At 31.9% G+C, this 23793-nt stretch overlaps 1 protein-coding gene across 5 annotated transcripts in view; it reads right to left on the minus strand.

The window, feature by feature from the left end:
• The window catches only part of Pax (Paxillin), a 92492-nt gene that overhangs the window by 27766 nt on the left and 40933 nt on the right, over positions 1-23793 (minus strand). For 4 of the 5 annotated variants that reach the window (XM_076397101.1, XM_076397098.1, XM_076397097.1 and 1 more), the window contains 2 exons: positions 23437-23600; positions 3342-3531 (listed from right to left, as the gene is read on the minus strand). In XM_076397101.1, the coding sequence (XP_076253216.1) occupies positions 3342-3531; positions 23437-23600 (354 nt within the window). Of the gene's footprint in view, positions 1-3341; positions 3532-23436; positions 23601-23661; positions 23791-23793 lie in introns of those variants that run through there. The other variant, XM_076397099.1, reaches the window with a different exon arrangement.

Raw genomic sequence — 23793 nt, forward strand, 5'->3', positions numbered from 1 at the left:
AACAGCCAATGCATGTCATCAAAATTTATGATGTCACCACGTCGTAATGTAAATGTAGTAGATATTTGACATTTTGTTTTGCTTGTTTTCTTTCTGTTACAAAACAAATGTTGCACTGTACTATATATTTCCCAAATAGGTTTTTGGAAAAAATTGTTTTGAGAAATTTATTTACTTAACTTCCCCTCTTATAGATTTTCACTTATAAAGCCCGTTAATATATGAAATAATATATATTATCTAACAATAATATATATTATCCATAATAAATAATTATCTAACAAAAATATTATGGTTTTTGTGTTGTGTGAATGTATAAAATGTAACAATTACAATAAAAGACTTTGACAAAGCGCTAGATTAGACCGACGGATAATGTTGGTAATTCGATGCCTAAATAAAACCAGTAAATTGATGTAATTGTCTAAACATGTGATAATACTTATTTATAGACAATGAAACCTTTAAGTCTGGCTCCGACCAATGTAGGTGGAGAAATATAAAAGTAGATTTAACAGCTTAAAATCCCACCTAAAATCATTTTTTTCTAATAGTTATTCAACACACGGCTAAATGTTTGTTGTTTTCTTTCCTGCGATAATAAATAATGTTCCAAACAACTTTAATTCACACATATTTTACCAATAATATCACTCACTACATCTGCGGAAACAACATGATAAACTATTACTGTTAAATTACAAATTTTGTATTAAGAATATTATATATTTATATTTTATTTAGAAAACAACTAAACAAAACATGTAAAACAACGTTTGCATTCTTTTCAGGTTGTAGATAGTATACAGAGGAGTGTTGCAATTATATTTTTTTGCCTTTAATTGACTAATTCTTTTTGTGAAAATTGATTCAGATGCAAACGTTACGCAGAATGTTATGAAACGATATGCAGAAACAGACTTTATGCGATTATATTTATTGTTGTTTCTGTCTAACACGTCAAATGAAAAGTCCCCGACCTACCATAGTAAAACATATTTTTTGGCAAAATTAGTTTTTTTATTCAACATAATTCCCTCCAAGGGTGATACATTGATTATAGCGACCCTCTAACTTTTTGATAACAGTTTTGTAGTACGATTAGTCCTTAGCTTCAAAATAGGCCTCAGTTTCGGCAATCACCTCTTCATTCGACGAACATTTCTTTCCAGCTAGCATTCTTTTGAGATCTGAGAATAGAAAATAGTCACTGGGGGCCAGATCTGGAGAATACGGTGGATGAGGAAGCAATTCGAAGCCCAATTCATGGATTTTTGCCATCGTTTTTAATGACTTACAACATGGTGCATTGTCTTGGTGAAGCAGTACTTTCTTCAGATATCTTCAAATGCGGCGGTTTTTTGGCTATTTCGCCCTTTAAACGGTCCAATAACGCTATGTAATAATCGCTGTTGATGGTCCTTCCTTCTTCAAGGTAGTCAATGAAAATTATTCCATGCGTATCCCAAAATACAGAAACCATAACCTTGCCAGCCGACTGTTACGTTTTCCCACGCTTTGGAGCGGTTTCATCGTGTGCAGTCCACTCGGATGACTCTCGATTGGACTTTGGAGTGAAATGATGGAGCTATGTTTAATCCATTGTCACATATCGACGCAAAAAATCGGGTTTATTACGCTTGATCATCTTCAAACACTGCTCCGAATCATCAACTCGTCGTTGTTTTTGGTCAAAACTGCGCAGCACCCAGTTTGCACGGAGCTTTCTCATACCCAAATATTTGTGAATGATATGATGTACGCGTTTAGTTGATATCTTTAGTGTCTGCTATTGTATTCAATTTCAATTTACGCTCATTCAAAATCATTTTGTGGATTTTTAAATGTTTTCGTCGGCAACAACCTCTTTTGGGCGTCCAGTGCGTCCATCGTCTTCGGTGCTCATTTTACCGCGTCTAAACTTAGCATACCAATCCTCGATGGTTGATTTTCCTGGGGCAGTGTCCGGAAACTCGGCGCCAAGCCAAGTTTTTGCTTCAACTGTATTTTTTCCCTTCAAAAAGCAATATTTTGCCAACACGTGAAATTCCTTTTATCCATTTTTTTCACAATAACAAAAGTTGCTTTACTCAAAATGCTATAATTCACAAACTAATGATCCGACAGCTGCCAAATTTATACAGACATCTTTTGATGGTTAAGGCTAATTAAAAAACATATGGATTTAATTCTAGTAGCGCCATCTATGTGTCAGGCCAGGGACTTATCAATTGACCTGTTATATTAGCAGCTCAATTCTAAAGATAGTTCTAAAATAAGATCATTGTGAAATGGCACCAAAAAGTTATTCCTTTTTATGCTGCACATTAAGAAAATTGTTTTTCAAGAAACTAATTTGAAAAAATGAATGCGGTATGGTATATCGATAATGTAACTTACCAATCAAAAAAGGCCAATCAATTATTAATAATAAGTGTTTCAAACAGACAATTCAAGTATTAAAGTTGCAAGATTATAATTTTGAAGAGCGATTCCATATCTATAATGTTAAAGCAATCTAGCTCATCGACAATCCTCTAATTAAATGCTAAAGGGAATGCGTTTTCAGCAGTTAAAATATAAAAAAAAGGAATTTTTGTGTCGATATGTGACAATGGATGAAACATGAATCCATCTTAACTCCGGAATCAAAAAAGAGCGTTTCTTCGTTACGCTCGGGACTTTTCACTCCATGTGTTATTTCAGTAACAGATTAAGTATTAGGACTTAATCCGCAGCAGTCATTGAGACCATAATTAGTATCGTTTTGTTCCTTTCAACGAAATTAAAATGGGACTTATACCGCATGTTCCCATACATTGAACCATTACTTAGTCCCAAGATTAATTATATTATAATTTTTTAAAATCTATATCAGTTGTTAAATTTATTTTGGACATTTCAATTTTCAGGAACTTCTTCCCACAACTTTTGGAGTGAAAACATCATTTGGGAGGCCTGGATATTGAATTTTGTTAAGTAACATCTTATGACTCTTTCTAACCCTATTTAAAAGGTAGTCGTTTAACAACTAATGAATCGCTACATTAGCTACAATTGTTATAATTTCTTGTAGGTATGTTGTACTGATTTTATATTTATTTATATTCTTGAATGATGAAACTTCTATACTCATTCAACATATTAAATAATTAAATAATAAAAAGTGAACTGGAGCAGGAATTTATTGAAAGAATCATTCACAAATGCAATATAAATGTAGTGCAGGTCCGTACTGCATGGCAGTTTTTCAAATAATAGAATAAAAAATGTACGGGTTAAAAATAAATTTAAACATAAGAAAATAACCAAAGACTTCCATCTATAGGAACTGTACTTACCAGGCATGTTTGCGTACCTGCTGTTGCTCAGATTCTCCAGCAGGCTATCCAATTCCGACAGGTTGTTGTTTGCGTGGGGTCGTTTCTCGTTCGCGCCACCCCCGATACCCGAAGACACGTAACCGCCGCCGCCACTGATCGCGCCGTAACTTCGATTGACCGACGTCGGCTGCGTCCTGCCGTAAGTGCCCTGGAAACGAAAAGAAGAAATCCTTGTGAAAATTTAGCGATAACCTCGACAGTGGCGTATTAATCTGTTAAATAATAATATAATTGAACGAGAAAGTTCGAAAAAAAAACGAATGAGCTTTTACCATATTAATGTAAGTAGTAGTAGTAGTGTAATTACATATTCTATTTGTTTGATATGAGTGAAATACTAATAATATAATTTTAAGAGATCCCTTTATAACATTACAATATGAATATTTCTGTTCAATGACAATTTTATAAAAAAATATTTGTTGTCTTCAATATCTTACAACTAACTTTCCTACAAAAGAGTAATCACTTAACTAACTCAAAAAGCTTCACTCTCTTAAATCTTCAATCTGCAAAACTAGATAGCCTTGATATTCACATGTTGAAGTAATCTTTTTTTTTACCGTTATTTGTTATGACTCAAAATGTATTCCCTAACTCTAATATGATATTTTTTACATTCTCATAGTTTGATTTCCTAATAATATTATCATGTACTATGATGAGATAATACATTAATTTAATTAATTGATTCAATATTATTTATTTCATTTCATGTATAAAACAATTAAAATATAATAAGATCCAAAGCTTTATCATAAAACTTTTATACTTAAAGAAAGAGTTTTTAAACAAATCCTAAAAACATTATATTCATGTTAGAACCTGAAGTTAGGAACATTTGGGCTCTCCATGTTATTATTGTTAAAATTCTTATTATATCGATCGATTAAGCGTATATCATGTATTGCATGCAGTAAAAGTTTTTTTAACGTGATGCAGGTCTTGTGATAATATATTAGAAATTATAAACTGTTGTCCTGGAGCTGTTGGATAAATCATTTATCAAACGAGTGTAGACCTAAAGAATAAAACTCGAGTGATATGTGAGACTCAATCATAATTTTTTAATGAACACTGAAAATGAAAGCTGAATTGAAGATAAAAGTTGAAGCACTCTGGATTTTTTACGCTCATCTAAAAAGACAATTCAAGCGAAACCCTTCATAAAAATCATCTATTCTCTAGGCATAAAATTCAAAGAAACTGTACTAGTTTAACTTGATGGACACTTCAGTCTAATGCAGTATTGTAATGTAAATAAATTCGTGGACTAAACGAAACCAAACCATTATAGACTTACCGACATATGTCGCAATATATATCAACAATTCAACTAATAAGCTAAGAAGCACTGTTACTTTGTCTTAGTACATCAGAAACAGTAACCTCCCTGAAAATCTTGAGATATTGTAGATCAGACTACTATAAGGGATATCAGAAGCTACGAACTAACATTTCCCCATCGTGTGAATGTTGACCCATTCCTCTTTGACAATGTTAGTTTAATAAAATGATTTAAAAGAGAAATGCCTTCTTAATGAATTATAATTAATTAAACTTAGAATTAAAATTTATTCTCTATTACTTGAAACAACTATACAAAGGTCTCTTTAATATAACAATTAAGTTACATTTATTTATTTTATAATGGTATCAAAATCTGAAATATTGATCACATAGAAGAAGCTTTAATTGATGAAGTATTACTGCCGTTAATGTTAATATAAACATGCTATTTTAAAAACAATACGAGTAATTTAACACGGTTGCATCAAAACAGTTTAATAAAAAAAAACGGTAAAAACAGATATTCACCTTAAATGATTCCAATTTTTTTTCAAAATTCCGAGAAACTAACTAGGAATCCAAGAAAATGTTATAAAATCGTAACACCGCAAACAGTACGCCCACAGACATCCATCCATTCACCACATGCATAGAGTAGCCGAGATTTTTCGGGCTCTATGCACACTCGTACCAACTTAAAAAGGGAATCAACACACGGTATCGAAAATAAATGGGGCTGAATTCCACAAACACGAGCGGAATCGAAATAACACTACTTGTTAATCGAGATTGGCATTGTCGTTTTTTTTTTACTTGGGAATATAAAGTCGAGGTCGGTTTCGATAAATTGATTTAATTGGTGAGAAACGTATAATGACGCCGACACTGTTGTTTTGTGGTTGGGTTCTGTTACTTATGAAATCACTACTTCCTTAGATGGACGACATTATGGCTATGAATAATTAAAATGTGCAGGATGTAAGTAAGCAAAGCGCCCGTGAAAGATTTATCTCTTTAAAGACAGTTAACTTTTTGATGTTTTATTTTTAAACGCAATAGATAATAGTGCATAAAAATAAACAGTGCTGAGAAAAATATATACTTAAATCATTATTTTAATACTAATATATTAATATAAAAATATATTTCGATTAATTCTCTATGTCTGACATTAAAGTTGAAGGCTTGCTTGTTTGAGTACGCCACAATGAAGTTTAACAGTAACACTTTACCAACCAAAAGAATATTTTTCTGTTATTACTATTTCCACAGTTTATATTTCATAAATACTCCAGGACTAATTATTACTATTGACTTAAATGTTATTTCAACATCAACAAACATAATAAATTTCGTAATGAACAACAATTCATTGTTATTGAAAAACAACAGAAGAAATATTAAAGGCTGTTTAATAAACGCTGTTAAAGGCTATTTTCATGCATTTTGATCAGCAATATCTATTGATGAAAATGCATAGTTTAATTACAAATTATTAATGCATTCAAATATTAAATAGCCTAACTTAAATTCGATAATTTTGACAATTTTCTACATAAAATAACAGTTTTCGTTTAGTATTATTGAGGATACAGACGTTAATCATGAGACTGCTAAAAAATTTCTAAAAAAAATACATTCATAAGTTTTGTTGTACAATTTGAAGAAATAGACCACCAAAACCCATCCCATCAAACAATTTTAACAACTGATAGTGATACTTCTCCGTAATATCCTAGTTTTCGGTTTTAATAATTTAAAAATGGTGATTTTGATTGCAGTGACAAAGAAGTTGTAATTTGTTTGGAATACTAAAAAAGTACAAAGGCAATGATTCACAAGGCTTCATGGAAGGAAATTCAATATTCAAAGAAATTTCAGTCTACTCTTCAGAGAGGAAAAATATAAAAGGAGGGAAAATGGCTACCACATGAATTGACTCAAGCGCAAAAAGCCGTGGTTTAGTTCAGAAGAGCCATTCTACATGGACACGGAAGCTGTGCATACGGTAGGATCGGCAAGGTGTAAAATCAGGTGTACCGGAAAGTCATTATCAGTTTTTTCGGGAAAAAACTACCTAATTTTCAAGAAAATGTATTTATTCAAAGTAATGGTCATTTGATTCTATACATCATGCCCACCCACGTTTCAGGAAATTTATGGATGCCATCCCAAAAAAAAAACTTTCAACTTTTTAAACTTTTGTTTGTCCTTTGAGCAAAACCATTCAATGAGCCATTTTCTAACTTCCTCGAAATAGCCATACTATCTAACTATACGAAAAGTTGATAGTCGGACGGGGAAATCTCTGGACAGTACGGCGGGTGCAAAATAAATTACTCACACATTAAAATGTTTTTCTGGTAGATCTGAGCACTTAGAATTTTTTATTAAATCTGTAGATAAATTCCATGAACGATACTTTAACGACACTCACGATAAGTCCCTAAAAGAGTTCGTTATTCAACTACCATTCAGTCCAAAATTATAGACGAAGCAGGCGACTTTCTTCTCTGCCATCCAGAATTAACTACATGGCCTTTAATAAAAGGGGAACTAAGACAAAAATTCGGCGACAAAATTAATAGGCATACTCTAACTCAACAACTAAACTTCCTGACTAGAAATAGAAAGGAATCTATATTACACTTTGTAGACAGAGTCAAAATTCTAAAAAATCGCATAGATCTAAACATAAATTCGGAAAATCAAGTTATTTAACTCATGTTTTTAAGGTTAGAGCATGCTGGCCGTAAGTTTCTACCTCCAAACGATGACTTTCAGCGGCTTTCAAAAGTGATATATTTGTCATATCATAACATGGTATAATTTGGCCTAGCGACATCTGTTAGAAAAACCAGCAATGACTTTTCGGTACACCTGGTACATAATCCTGTTGCTAAAACAGAATTAAATTGTCACTGTAACCGTCGTCAATTGAACGGCATATTGCTATAAAAACACCAGCGATAGCGAGTAGCAGACAAAAAGTATTTTTCTTCAAGACACACGTTGTTAAAGATACGCTGTTGAAAGTTGAATGGGAAAGTATGATCTACTCAGCGTACTGACCAAACATAGCGCCTTCTCATTACCATATTCAGATTGATGCAGCATAGCATGAATGGCACCTGATTTCGAAATGCTGAAGAACTGTGAAAATGGATCGATGATTGAGTCGCTACCAAACCAGTACGTTCTTTCGGCATGGTATAGGTACGTTGTTAGGAAGATGGAAAAGACTTAATATATATTGTACCAACTTTTGTATAAATTTGTATTAACGCCTTTTTAAAGTGAAAACATGATCAGAACACATGCAAGCATCTAATAATAACAATTTACGCTAATTTCGACATTTTCAACAGCAACGCCATAAATAAATCTATGACGAACATATTACAGTAAACTAATGGTAAATGTTGATAACTACCAGAATTACCAGAAAATAAACAAGAATAACCGAATGATTTTAATTCACGCCGTCGGCAGTTCGCGAGGAAGCCACAGGAATAACTCTAGTTGAGTCAGCCATTCTTGAACGCTTTTAACATGACTTTTCCCCGAGTCTTGATCTGTTGTTTATACGAAAACTGAGGCTGAATTAAACAAGACCGCAGCCGGCGTGTTGTTCAATATATCAGGTTAAGGCCACGGGGAGATCGGTCACAGATCACAACGGCATAAACAACATGCAAAAGCTAAAAGGTAGCGTTGGGAACTATCGACTGAAAATAATCAAAACAGTCGATTGTCAGAAAACTAGCAACTGAAAATAATAATTACAATTTTCAGTTAAATGTACGGTTCGACTGTTTTTTCCATTCGTGATATCAGACGAATTCCTTCACGTATAAATTGTGAGAGAGGAAAGGACGGAGATAATTGCTTGGATAAATTCATTTTAAATCAATTTAAATTGGCAATTGGCAGTGTTAATTAATGTTATATTGTTTACTGTTGGTTTGAATTTATGAAAAATAAATAGAGTAATTATCCCAAATGCGTTTCATCGTATTTCATTTTAATATTTGGAAGTAAGTTGGAAGTAATGGAGACATAAAATGATTTTATAATTGGTTAATTGGTTGTTATAATTTATTCGAATGTGTTATTTTTTATTAGGTTATTTTTTCGGAGATGTACATATTCCTTCACGTACTAATTTTAAAAAAGATAAGGAAATAAATAATTGCTGAATACTATTACGTTGCAATGAATAATTTCATCTTAAAATGACGTAGAATTATTTTTATATTTGAATATTCTGTGGATCTGTAAAAAGCAATGGAGTAATATATTAATTGCCACTTTCAAATAACATACTATAATAGATATAGATAATACAATAGAATTTATACACGCAATATTAGAATAATCATAAATACTGTATAAAAGCTAAACGTCTACCTAATCATAGAAAACCATAATCCATAACATAACTAAAAATGATTGCACAATATCTATCAGAGCCTTTCTAAATAAAATAAAAGTTTTTTTCATACTTCGGTCGAAAGTATATATGTACTTTCCTAATAACAAGGAAGAAAGTTAAACATTTACTCCTTGTGAGAAGTACACCCGCACCCTTTATAACGGCGGGAGGAAAGAATTTCTTATGCGTATTTATACTGGTAACTAAGGAATATTTATTCTGTCACTGCAATAAGTTGTTTACCACTGTCATTAACGTTGCTACCTCTAACCTTAAAAATAACCATCAATGTTGTTTTGCCATAAAAACAGTCAAAAATATTTTCAGTCATCAGAAAAATAGCGTTCCAAAATGCTGCTATATTAAAGTACAATATATACTACACTATATTACAAGCAAACAAAAAAAAAACGCAGAAAACATTTATATATTATATTATAAATATAGGATTACAGAGCCAGAACGATAAAAATCAGTCGAATGTAACTAGTAGAACCTAAAATAATAATTAAAAGTACACGACTGAAACAGTTGACAGTAAAAAAGTAGTTAAATCAGTCGAACTGAAAATAGCGACTGGAAGTAGTCGGCTAAAAGAGTCACTAGTAAAAAGTATTAAAATCAGTCGGATCGTAAACAGCAACTGAAAAAGTCGATAATAATAAATAGTAAATTGCTAAACAGTCGATAGTTCCCAACGCTACTAAAAAGAAAGAAATGGAACAGGATCGTATTTTCCATATTCTTTTCATAATAAAAGAAACACCGACAGAATCATCATAATTAATTGTTATATACTGTATATGTCATTAATTATTAATTATACTGAGTGAGAAAAATAAAGGGAATCTATATATTAATCGGCTTAGCGAAAAATTTGCCTCTCTTTTTGGGGAAAACGGGGGCACTTGCAGGCGTTAATTTTAACACGGTTAAAGCTTATATCGAGGAAGAATTTTTAGACCTAATTTGTGTAATATGCTCTACAAATAAATATATTCCAATAAAACGAAAGTCCCAAATCAAGCAACCTGGAATAGACGTGCGGGCTTAAACTTTATCTCGCCAACAATAACGTACTAAGATCGAATCTCGCTGGCGATAATGTTTTTTGTTAGTTTAAAAAATAAAATATAGGAGTGTTCGTTAAAATTAAGTGAATGTTTGTTTTTTACATTTGAAATGATATTAAAACGGAAAGTGGGTGATTAAAACATTATTAAACGAAGTTACTTAATTTTAAGCAGAGTTTTGTGTTACTTTCGATTATTTCCGTATTAATTATTAAAAAGTTTGGATGAAAAAACGTTTAATAATAGTATGCTCACGTAAAGTTATATTTTACAGAAAAAAAAAACAAATTAATGTGTCCGCTTTATGAGGGGGGGGGTGTATATACAGCTGTGAAAGAAAAACCCGACATTATAACATTTCGTCCCAACATAGATTAACAAAATTCGAGAATAATAAGAATCGTCTGTTTTCTTTGCTTACAAGGTTACAGATTTAGATTTTCGAAATCACAATATTGGTTTAATTTGATGTTTGGTGAAGAAAAATAAAAAAGAAAAATTGTTCTTGCTTAAGGAATGTTATTAATTGATATGGTTCTGGAGATATATTGTAATAAAGGTAATTGTAACGGTTGTTAAGATTTTCCTGTACATTTTAGATTAATTTCAGGTTTCATTAGTAAATGTATTTCTTAACAAAGCACTAACTGAATATTGCATTGAATATTAACAGTTATAAAATAGTTTCATAGAATTTTAATTGGGACATATAATAGATAAATGAAAGCTATAGAAGACTAAAGATGAGTTATCTGCAAGGCAGAAAGGGCGAGATAGAAAAGTGAAATAAATAAGCAAAGAACAATCCAATTTTATTTAAAAATTTAGTTTTTGTAATATATATTTTAGGTGAGAAATTTGGATAAATGATAAGATGTGAGTACATAAATGAAGTAATCAAAATATACGGGATTTAAAATGAAACTAACTACATAATTTGCATAGATAGAACACATAGGACAAATACAAGAAATTAATTAATACTTGGTAATTATTGAAAGTTAAAGGAAATTAGATATATTACCTAATTGTACTAACATGTATTACTTCATTTATTATTCCATATTTATGTTTATATCAAGTATAGGAAGATTATCAAAACATGTTAGTATTAGTTATTGAGAATATGTTTTAATATTCGGACATTTATTATTTTAACTAATGTTATATATCAAATGCACTTCTGCTAGTAAACAAGTTTTAGTAACATATCACTTTTAAATTAGTAGTTTCACCTAAAAAGCACTTGAAAACTGTGCAAAATGACATAGTTTTAAGCGATTAAGAGAATAAAGCTCACTCACACGATGAGACATACAAAGAATTCCAGATATTAAATGAAAAGATAAAAAAAAACGTTAGAATAAATACATTGTATTCAAAACGGATTAGTGTGTGGAGGTTAAAATACATTTGGAAAAATAAATAAATAATTATTTATTTTTTTGTTCACAGTATATATTAATAATACCTTAAATAATTGTATAAATATATGAGGGAAAATGAGTGAGATAGGGATGCAGAAAAAATATCGATATATCGATATTTTTGGCGGATATATCGACATTTTTTCAAAATAAATTAAATATAATTTTTAATAAACCTTTAAAAGTAGTACTTAGTAATTTTAGAGGTCTATCAAAAATACCACTACTTTTTACAATTTTTAGAAAAAATATATTTTTTAGGCTAATACTTCACTAGTTTTGTTTTTCTTGAAAATATCGATATATTTGTTGTAAAATATCGATATATATATATATATATATATATATATATATATATATATATATATATATATATATATATATATATATATACATATATATATATTTAAATCTGTATTTTTTCGGTGGCTAACATCCGTACTGTGAGATACTGAGAAAGCCGCGTCATTTAGTTTGCAACTGAAAGACAACTTAAATTTTAACAAAATAGGTAAACTTTACAAAACTTTATCAACAGATGATGATAAATAAATATGTTTTACATTTTCGATGATGATTTTATGCTTGCAGAAATAATCCTTCATTAAAATGAAAACAAGCCTTCCGCATTTCCAACGATCCTCCTCCAGCATTTGAGTCATAAATGACTCAATATTGCGAACATGCCTGTACTATACGCGTTATATATGACTATAGGTGCCCAGTGAGTAAGCTGCGGAACATAGAATGAAAATAAACGAAAAAAAAAAAAACTCGAAAACAAACGGGAATTGCTCGATCCTGATGATGTTTTATTAACCAAACTCTTTCCTGGTGTAAATATTTGGAAATTTTTGCGGCTAGAAATTATTTTGTTAATCTAATAATCATCGGATATTTCCAATTTTTGGCATTCGGCATCGATTGAAAACATTCAGACATGATCTGCATCAACAGACTTTTTGTAGTATTATGAAACGGCAGATGTTACTGACCAATATTAGAAAAATATACCATCCTCATATATTTCAAAATAAAAATTAATATATTATAGTCATGGGCAAAAAAATTTTTATACTATCGAACGTTCATTGAATAGTTGTATTCAGCAAACTGTCTTTAATGAAAATAGTAGGCTTCTATATTTAATTTACTGAAGCTGTAAGTTGAGCGCTTTTTTAGATCATCAGGTTCATTGAAATTCCAAACAACAATAAATTTTAAGACAACCTTTAAAAGTTCTTAAAGCTCTTTAGAAATGCTTAATATCTACTTCAAGTGCAATGATTAACTTTCCAAAATTCTAAAATATATTTTCAGTGTATAATACCACTTATAACCACCAAGGTTCTTTCATAAGAACTTTCATTATCAGATTTATTCTTCCTTACCAGTTAAAGTAAGTTAAAGTAGTTATTAAGTTAAATAGCCAATACTCTTGCTAAGAGAAAAAAGTGATATTTCGGAAAAGTGTTATTTTTATAATTAAATTATAAAAAAGTTCGCAGGAAGAAAGACGTTTATTTTCCATACATAAACATTAGATGGAAAAAGGAACCAATATTGTATATTTTGTATAAATGTTTGAAGGATTGAAGAAAAAGAAAGCTGTAAAGAAAAAGAAAAACCAAAGTAATTTATTAAGTGATAATACGCAGGAGCATTAGGAAGATACGATGTGCCAACTATTAATAAAGTTGCTATTTGAATTGGTTGTTTGGTTAAAATATATGTACACAACGCAGAGATGACGTTAAATGAGAAGGTGGATATAATTTAAGCATCTTTATATACATAATTTGTCCTTCTTCCGCCCCTATGTATGCCATTGAAGCCCTCCTAAACGGTTGGACCATTTTTAATGAACTTTTGTGTGTGTTTATGCGCACTCGGGAATAGTTTTATTTAAGGATAAAACGGAAAAATAAGAATATATTTTAAACAATTTTGGATTAATATAAGAACATATCATAATAAAATTACTAATTGGATGTTACTGTGATTATCTTATAGTATTTGTTTTAATATAGAAATACATTATTCTTTTATTATTATTCTCTAAACAAAAGCCAATGTTCGGATAGGAAAACGTCTGTTGGATCCGCTAGAATTGGTATATATAAAAAAATAGGTGGAAAGATAACCCGACAATGTATAGAAATCCATAATATTTCTTTACAATCTAATTTTTTTTAAGTTTTATATTGATTCTAAATATGATGAAATCCATATTCAAACAAACTGAATCAAAGCCACCAAATAAATCACACATCTTGCAAAAATCCATATGGCCACAGCGCGTATTTTTCGATTTCTCCAAAGAAAAACAATTCTAATGTCACGCCGAACATTTTCCACCAGCCCAATTTTCAGGTGATCATTAGTTATCGTCTTTTTTTTACGAGCCTGTTTCCATCCTCCTGTCGACGTACATCCATCTCGCTCGGACGGCGTCCGCAAGGATTATTATTTTCGGCAGCGAATCAGCGCCGTGTGCAACGACCGCTCCCCCTTCCCGCACCGAACGCGTAATCGTGCCGATCATCAGTCCTTCTCGCTCGCACTCGCGCCCTCTCCCATGCCGAATTTCAATTTTCTAAAATCGACAATTCTTCGAGCCAAATATGGCAAGACCGGGGCACGACCATGCGAATCGCGACACATTCAATTCGCCAGAAATGGTGCGATTTTCGCACGATACTTTTCCGGCATGATTGGTCGTTCTGGACCCGACGCGCATCAGAATTAGACACCTGTTGATCATGATCAACAGGTGTCCGAGCGAGATTTTTTCATTTTCAACCTCCGAGCCTCTTTAATCGCATTCGATGAAGCTTCAAATCCGTTCGTCGACGAAACTAACGCAGATAACGACCAAAACGACCGTTCTGGTTATCGTGGACGTAAAATTCTAGCCGTTTCTGGTAAAACTGTCGCTCCAACAACAACCACCTGTTGATGATGATTCAACAGGTGGTTGTTGTCGTGTTGTGCGGAAAACGCGACCACTCAATAGCTGTTCTTGCGGCGAAGATTGGTCGTTGTCGTGTTTTTTGGGCGTTTTTAAAAAGGGTATTTTTAGCCGTCGTGTGGTTTCCAATTACTCTCGGTTTAAAAATAATGCTCAAAGACGTCGAACATTATTTTAATCGAGACGGCCAATTATGAATGGTGGGGGAGCTTCTAGACTTTACGATCACCACAAGTCGATGTTTATGGAGTCAATAAAAAAAGCGGTAACGTGCAAAGGTCACCCCAATGTCAAGAATTTTCTTTTAATATCTGATATAATGCAAAATAGACCAGGTCAAAAGAAACATATCATACTGTCCAATATTAATAAAATTAAAATTAACAATACACTTTTTTTGACAAAATGTTGACACATATGTTATCACTTACGAAGGCGGTTTAATATATGTGTAAATCGATTGACTGGATCGCTGTATTTGTCGGATATTGTTGTTGTTACTTCTTCGTATCCTCTGAAGAAATTATAAAATGTACCTAAGACTGGATCAACAATGTTATAAACTGCAATTGATAATATTTTGTTGGTTGTAATATGATTATTTTACTATTTCGCAGCTTTGCTATAAACTCACTTAACAAAAGTAATGATAATATTTGAGTATATTTCTATAGAAACAAGCCGTTTCTTTCATAGGTGTTAATAGGAAACATACTATTGTTTCTCTATATTTCAAATGCTGATACGTTGCCAGCAAATAACTAATTTTAAGAAGGTTCATGAACATCGTAGTTGAGATTACAGAAAAGGTTCATATTGTCAATTTAGAAAATTATAAATAACATTTTAGATATACATGTGACTTTAGCACATTAAATACTTTTCAAGTCTTAACAAACGTGATTTTTTGCCGGCCTGGCTGGCGCAGTGGTAAAGGCGAAAGGACAGTCCACCTGCTGTTGCGATCGAAGTCGAGGGTTCGAATCCTGTTGGGGCATAGTCGTAAATTTATGATTGTGATTGTTCTAGACAAGGGTGTAAAATACGACAGGTAAAATGATCCCAGTCACGCCAGTAATCGGGCTGGGTATGTCTTCTGGGATAACTTTTATGTTGGTCACGACTAGCCAGTCGGTAGGCTTAATGCCAAGGACCGTGGTTCGGAGCCCACGTTAAACACTAGGTCCAGTCCAGATAAACCCTCCTACTAATAATAATAATAATTTTATTATTAATATTAGTAATATTAAAATGTATTGCATGAAGCGAGAACAAATCGTTTATTCGGAGTTACGCATAACCGTATTACCGTGAATACATCAGATTATATATTTTTAGTTATTAAAAATTAGTTTATCAACTATATTTTTGGTCAAATAAGAGCTTTCTAAATCAACAACCACTTGTTTGATAGTTCAACAGGTGCCGTTTCATCTCATTTCTATCTCACAAACATCAATGATAAAGAAAACCGAGATAAATCGTGGAGCAGTAACAAAAATCAATGAAACATGTAAAACAAAAACATATAGAAACTGACGCTTCTATTAGTTCAACTAGTTAGTTCCACTAAATATTGTCAAAAACCCATCTTGTCAGACATTATACGTATTACCACTGCCAATTCTATTTCAATATCGTTTTTTGAGAAACCGACGATTCTACAATGTAACCTGAACAAAATAAATACCGCTCATCCAAAAATACTGCCATAATTTACTTGAGATCGGATTACCAAACCGAACGCTACAATAACATATGTTTCGCGCGCAAAAAAACATGGATCAATCATAATTAGTCAGGTAGACGATTGCAAATCTCTATTTTCGTTGGTAACTTCAGCAAACAATTGTTTGAAGGGGATCGAAAATATAAATCTTTGACTAGATCGAATTATCTTTCGTTGGGAATCGGGAATATATTTAGAAAATGTTCCCGGCAGTGGTTGGAATGCCTATGAAGCACCTGTGGAATATAATCAACAAGTGGCTGAAAAATATCCAAGTTAATTAAGGTTACATTGTCGGTCAGATTTTAAATTCAAACTGAATCCACATTTCTTGCTGGTTGTTTTTATCCAATCACACACATATATGTGGGTGTGTATGTGTGTTTAAGGATACAATTACAGTGATTCTTATACAAAAATACCTAATTTAAAAATATAGAACAGGTGGTCAAAGTTCCTATAATCTTCTAATTCTCTATAATTAAAATATTACTACAGATGTTTTTTTGTCAGCTCATTCATGATATAAGTAAATAATAAAAAAACAAGAATCATATCATATTTCTCGCAGCTTTTAGCAGCTTCTTTCAACTTTTTTTGGTCATCTTAGGAAAGTTACAAACTTGCTTGTAAGTAGTAGTTTATATAAAAATGAGGATATCTTCATAACAAGCTGAATGTATCAACAGTTCGATGAAGGATAAAACCACGATATTTGTAAGCAAATAATAGAGTAGAATGAGTAAACATGAGAATGTGAAAGTAACACACAAGTTGTTTAAGTTGATCATACATGATTGTATAGAATATATACACAATTCAAGACTTGTTTAAAAAACAAGCTCACAATTAATTATAAAAAAAAACTATTTAGATTCAACCAATTTAATAGAAATTCCTATTTTGATTAACATGTTCAGTATAACCTTTACAAATCGCAGCTATTTTCATAATATTAATCAGAACCAACTAAAATTAGAGCATGTTTTTCGAAAATGTCTGATATTGCAACATCAAATATAAGTTTGCTCACCTTCACTCCAATACTAATACAATTAATTAATCTCTTAATTTTGAGCTTAAAAGTGATGTGTCCATGAATATTTTTAGAAGTTGCAATAGCTGAATATGTGGCCTTGACTGAAGTATTAAATTTAGATGATCAGGTCGATTTTTTGTGCCTGGTTTCATAAAAAAGTCGTAAAAACTTATCATTGTCTAGTTATGGACTCGATACTAGATCTCAACGCATCTTTTTGGCCGCGTTAGAATTAAAAAATTTAAAAAATAGAGCTTTCGGGTATTTTTGCAAGAGTAGTAGTGGTCTGAGTATATAATGATAATGCGGTATTGATCGTAACAAATGATAAGTGGAAAGAAAGCATTATCTGATATCAAATAAGATAAAATTTCATATTAAGACATTACCAAATAATTGTTGATAAATACTGTGTTGCGGCGAATTAAACGATCTTTTCAGTCAACTTGTGAACGTATCAAATGATATAGCGTACTCAAGTTATCATTCAATTTGAAGATCACGCTGGTTTAATAGTATATGACAATACGCCAAACAGGGCGGTTCCCATTCTGTGGCTACAGTCGCGAGTTCGAATCCTGCTTGGCATGGTCGTTATGTTTTTGATAGTACATTTTAAATGATATTTAATTTTATAATACATTTTAAATGTATTATTGTCCTTAGGCAGAAGTGCAAAATCCGACAAGGAAAATGATCCCAGTCATGCCATTAACCAGGCTGGGTAAGACCGGATATTTTCTGGGATGGATAGAAGTTGTCACTCGCCAGTCGGTAGGTTTAATGCCGAGGACCCGTGGTTCGGAGCCCATGATAAACTGTAGGTCCAGCCCAGATAAACCCCTCGTAGGTAAAAAAGAGACTTAACGTAATTTTTGTTTGTTTGACTTTTTACTTATATATGGGATATATGTGCACTTTTCATGGAATTGCCAGTATTTAGTGTTAAACCTATTTTTACTGCCATGATATTTCTCTGTAATAACAAATGCTTTCTATAATATACATATACACATTTCCCCATAAAAAAAAACATAATAAAAACAAATCAGTTTTGCCTAGGTTTTGCCCACAATCTAACATAATTTTTGTTGTGATGTAATTAATAAACCATTATTTGTGTATTACTTCCCAACATTTTCAATATAATTTCCTTATTAATCTATTATTTGCTATTGACTATCACTATTTGGGTCACAATATTTTAATTGAACATTTTTATTCATATTAATAATATTATAAATACTGTTTAATATTTGAATACTAAATTCATTCAAAAATCATTTGAAAACCCCTATCTAGTTTTACAAATGTGATGTTTAAACAATTTTTTTTCATTAGACCAATAATATAATTTTAAATGGGAACAGACAAACTATTTAAAGCATATCCCTTTTATTAATCATTCATTCATAAAAACTCTTGTTTAGGACAATCACAAATATTAAACAATCACAAACATAAATGTCCGACCATGCCCCAATAGGATTCGAACCCGCGACTATCGCAACAGTAGAACGACCGTCTATCGCCTCTACCACTGCGCCAACAAAGCCGGTGTTGTCTTTGGTTGTTTTGCATTAAATATTTCTCCTTTTAAATGTATGATTTGAATTAAAATACAGTAAAAATTTAAAAGCATACACTAAATAAAAATTATCGCTGTTATTACAAAAATAAATCGAAATACAATCCTTATAAACAAAAAATATTAATAATACTTCCAACCACACTTTATAAATATAACACTTTTGAAATAGTTTGTGGAATGTGATAAATTATAACAATATTTAATTTAAAAAATCTCCCGTGTATATTCATTGTCTCAAATGGCCGAACCTTTATTGTACAGAAATATATCACGCAAAACCCATTAATCTGTGTTTAGGCGTTCACACCGATGATATATCGAACAAGGTGACACTAGAAACAATTTTTTTTTCGAGTAAACATTCATCGAATGCCAACTTACATCCCACCGGACATAATTCGGTATCTAAAAACTGCCGATTTGCATTCGCGTGCCATCTCTGCCCCAATAGCCACAACGTCGAGCTTCACGCAGTCTTGAACAGATGGCGCGAATACCACTGAAATAAGATTTCTGCAATATAGCCGAAAAAGATAGGAAATATTATCTCTAATATTAGTTTATTGATGTTTAATTTTGAGTTTATTTTAGCTCTAGGAATTTGCCACTGTTTAATATTGAAACGTAATCGTTCTTAAAATTTTATAAAAGTCTATTTTTAGTTATAAATAATGCACATTCCGAAAGTGATACTTTTTTTCCAATAGAATAGTGATTTGGTTAGAGCAGGGTTGTCGAAAATATATAAATATATCGATATTAAAAAGAAATGTACACAATTTTTTGTAGATATTTTTTCCAGCAAACTAATATACTTTTTGGTAATTAGAATAATAAACTTTGAAAATATCGAGTTGAGTAGTAAGTTTAAGTTTTGGAAGTTTAATTTTCTTAAAGGTCGTTTTTATTTTGATTAGTTGTCAAGAATTGAGGATGTAGAAATATTAAATATATGAATTTTGCAATAGCGATATCTATTGGCCAAAATGCGAAATGCGGCAATTTAAAAAACTGTTAACAACCTAACGTAACTTTTAAATCCGATCCTTTTGACTTTTCTCCCCATAAAATAACATTTTTCCATTTAGTATTATTGTTCAATCTATATATATGTTAATAATAGAATGCCAAGAATTATATTTTCGACATTCATTACTTTGATTTTAAAAAATCTACTACCAAAGCCCATCAAATGCTTTTTGAAACTATGGTGATGCTACTCCGTCATACCCTAATTGTCAGATTTGTATTCAGAGTAGCAAAAATGGCATTTTTTCTACCAGAAGAGAACTGAAATGTTTAGACAAACATTTACGAAGAGATGTGATCATTCTTATTCATTAGAAATACTTCAATTCATATTCTTACATTCTTCTCAAATATACTTGCTTAGTAAATAATATCCAAATTGATTCTATATGAACTCTCTTGGCGAACTAATAATACAAACTTTATAAACAGTTAAAACAAAGTAACAAATATATCTATTTGATCTCTGTTTAGTTTTATATCATGATGAGGTAAAAACTTCTTGTTCTGAGATGAATCACCCTCTAATTCAATTAATTCCTAAGGAAATTTATCCGAAGTTTGCGCGGATGTAAAATGATGCGGGAAATTAGAGTAGGTCTAGATTAAGAACCGCCAAAAATTGCAACTACAACTAACTACACTGGAAAGCGCTTCGCATCCAGTATCTTCCAGATTCTCACTTCGGGGAAAGAATATTGATGTCAGAGGAGATTATGTAGAAAGATAAAACTATCACTGGTATTACTTCACTGTCCCTTAATTTATCAATTTTCTGCACTTTCATATTTACTATATCTATCCATACACCAAGTTATTCAACCCATAAAGACTGTCATAGAAAATCAGTTATTTTCATCTCAAAATCCCTAAGTTGGATGAGTTGCATTTTCATATGTGTAGTTTAAAGTAATATTAGGTATAAGAACTAAGTCGTTGTTAGTGTAGTAGATGTACCTTAGTCTCGCCATCATTTAAGTTATTCACATATTAAATTTACGTTCATCGACAATATTAAAGATACTGATGCAGCAGAAACTAATTAAATGTAACTTATTATAATAAAAGATAAAATGCAGAAGACGGTTCGTATGGTAATTAATAAGTCGTCTGATAAGTTGAAGCAAAAACAAGGCTTGATGCCGAGTTTCCGGATACTGCCCCAGGAAAATCACTTAAGGATCTGAAGGCAGCATCTGAAGAAAAAGAAAAGAAAAGTCAGTGAAAACGATGGCAAAATCCATGAATTGGGCTTCGAATTGCTTCCTCATCCACCGTATTCTCCAGATCTGGCACCCAGCGACTACTTCCTGTTCTCAGATCTCAAAAGAATACTCGCTGGAAAGGAATTTTCGTCGAATTAAGAGGTGATCGTCGAAACTGAGGCCTATTTTGAAGCAAAGGACAAACCATACTACAAAAATGGTATCGAAAACTTGGGGGGTCGCTATAATCAGGGTATCACCCTTGAAGGGAATTATGTTGAATAAAAAAAACTAATTTTGCCAAAAAAATGTGTTTTACTATGGTAGGCCGGGGACTTTTCAATTGACCTGTTACATCTCTTATAAATGAAGGCACGTATTAGATATGAAAAGTGTGCGATTGTGGTTTTTATAGGTTCCTGATCTGATTTCGATTGTTTCAACTTTCGTCCTCACTTTGGGCAACTGTGGAAGCTGAACATGTCTCCTTCAAAGCTATTAAATTTCTGCAGACGTCTTAGGATGATTCCATTAGCTGTGTGCGAAATCAAAATCATCAAATCCATTTGAGTTCGTGTTCGACAAAGAGATGTCGTCTCACTACTTTTTAACATAGTAGTGACTGCAATAACGCGAAAGGTATTTAAGAGCACATATAAAGTTCAATACTCGTGTGAACTATCACCGCAGAATATTGTAATGCTATAGAACAAATGCAGGAATTCAAGTAATTATGATCAGTAATACAGGAAAAAATAGTGGCATCTATCGTTGGAGTAATACAAGCTTGTAAACTGGCCAATCGGCTAAGCTGAAGCAGCTTTTGCTTCTTTAAGATGGTACATGTGGAACTGTAAAAGTATCAAGTATCAAGTAGTAGAATCTCAAAAAGTATCTTTCCTTCTATATGGATCCGAACTTGGATGTTGTCTTGTCAGTTTGACATCTGTAAGCATCAGCTTTTTCAACTGCGATGATTGAGGCAGATTATTCATGTCTCTCTCCAATATTATATTTAGAAATGAAGTCATTTGTTTAAGATGCCATAATCAGTGCAGAGTTGACGAACAAATTCAGAGGCGCAGATTGAATTGCAATGGTATGAACATATCTGTCGAATGAAAGGTGAATTAGTTCGTCACGGACTTCCACAACTAGAACCAAAAATAGTAACTAAAAGTGCGACTGAAACAGTCGACAGTAAATAGTAACAATATCAGTCGGAAGAAAATAGCGACTGAAACAGTCCATTGTAAAAAGTAGTCAATTACTAAAGAGTCGATAGTCAATTTCAATCGATAGTTTCCAACACTAGTATTAAGCTAAATTATGTGTATATAGTAGAATATAATATACGTGTAGTAGATAGGTTAAATAAGGTTTTTGTTTATTTTTATTCAGTTATTACAACGATTATTATGTATATATTTTATTTTAAAACGTTTTTTTTTTGTGTTAAAAATATAAGTTTGATTATTTTTTACATTTTAGTGAGTTTCTTATTTATTTTTTGAAATCGGTTGAATTTTTTTGTTAAAAATATTTTACTATTCTCTTTTTGGTATTAGACGTTTACTCAATAAAGTTACTTTGTTAAGTATTACAATGTGTAGGCCAAGTAAAGGTGCAGCTCGTATGAGAAAAAATAAGAATAAAGAAACCATTATTGAAAATAAGGAACGCTTCAGGCTCCGGGGTCTGCTACCTAATCTAGGTGATTTGACAAATGTTCTAACCAAATTAGAACAACAAAAAGCTGTTGCCCCCGTCGGGAATCGAATCCGTGAACTCCGCGTAAGACACCATAGAAGCAATTGCCTGAAATATTTCTACGACTTCTCATATTATATGATTAGCGCTTAAAAAGTAGATTGAATGACTTTTACTTGAAATCTGAGGTTTCCCTCGATTTTCCCCTTTCCCCCCCAACAGATCCTGACTTGGTTCCAATGGGACTACCTTCGAATAAAAAAAAAATTCAAAATCGGTCCATAATTGACGGAAAAATCGGCGAACATACATTTAAAAAATATATATAGTCTATTCGAACTTCTTTCTTTTTTGAAGTCGGTTAATAAAATAACTCTAACCTATAAACTATTCTGGCTGTTTAAGTATTTCGATAAATATGCATTAGATGTACTATAATGTAAAATATATTTTATAACTTGTTTGTTTCGTTATTTTATTTATATTATAATGTTGATTTATATCGAATTGAGATGACGCGAGTTAATTGCTACTTTGAATAGACTGATACTTACCGATTTCGTCTCATATCCGTCAGCCTTGTAGACAGTACCATCTGAAACGGGCGAATGTCGTGGTCCACTCTTCGGAGGATTCAACGAACCATAACCGGCCGAGAGGTTCGAATGAACGCCGCCGGTACCCGAAACCGTGTTTTGTAAATCGGCGAGAAGAGCATCTGAAAAGAAGAAAACCAAAAATCAATAACGATTGACGAAGAACCTCACATAACATCATACCGATTTCAAAATTGTCTTTATTAAAATATGACATGGCGCAAACGATTCACGTCACCGACAACCGAAACCTGCGATGCGTAAACAATAACTTAATCTACTGTCTTAGATTGATAAATGGCGCAAGTGCAGACC

This window comes from Rhynchophorus ferrugineus, unplaced genomic scaffold (genome assembly GCF_030347505.1).
Source record: "Rhynchophorus ferrugineus isolate W39M unplaced genomic scaffold, kcgeb_rfMv2 rfM2, whole genome shotgun sequence".
NCBI classification, from domain to species: Eukaryota; Metazoa; Arthropoda; class Insecta; order Coleoptera; family Curculionidae; genus Rhynchophorus; species Rhynchophorus ferrugineus.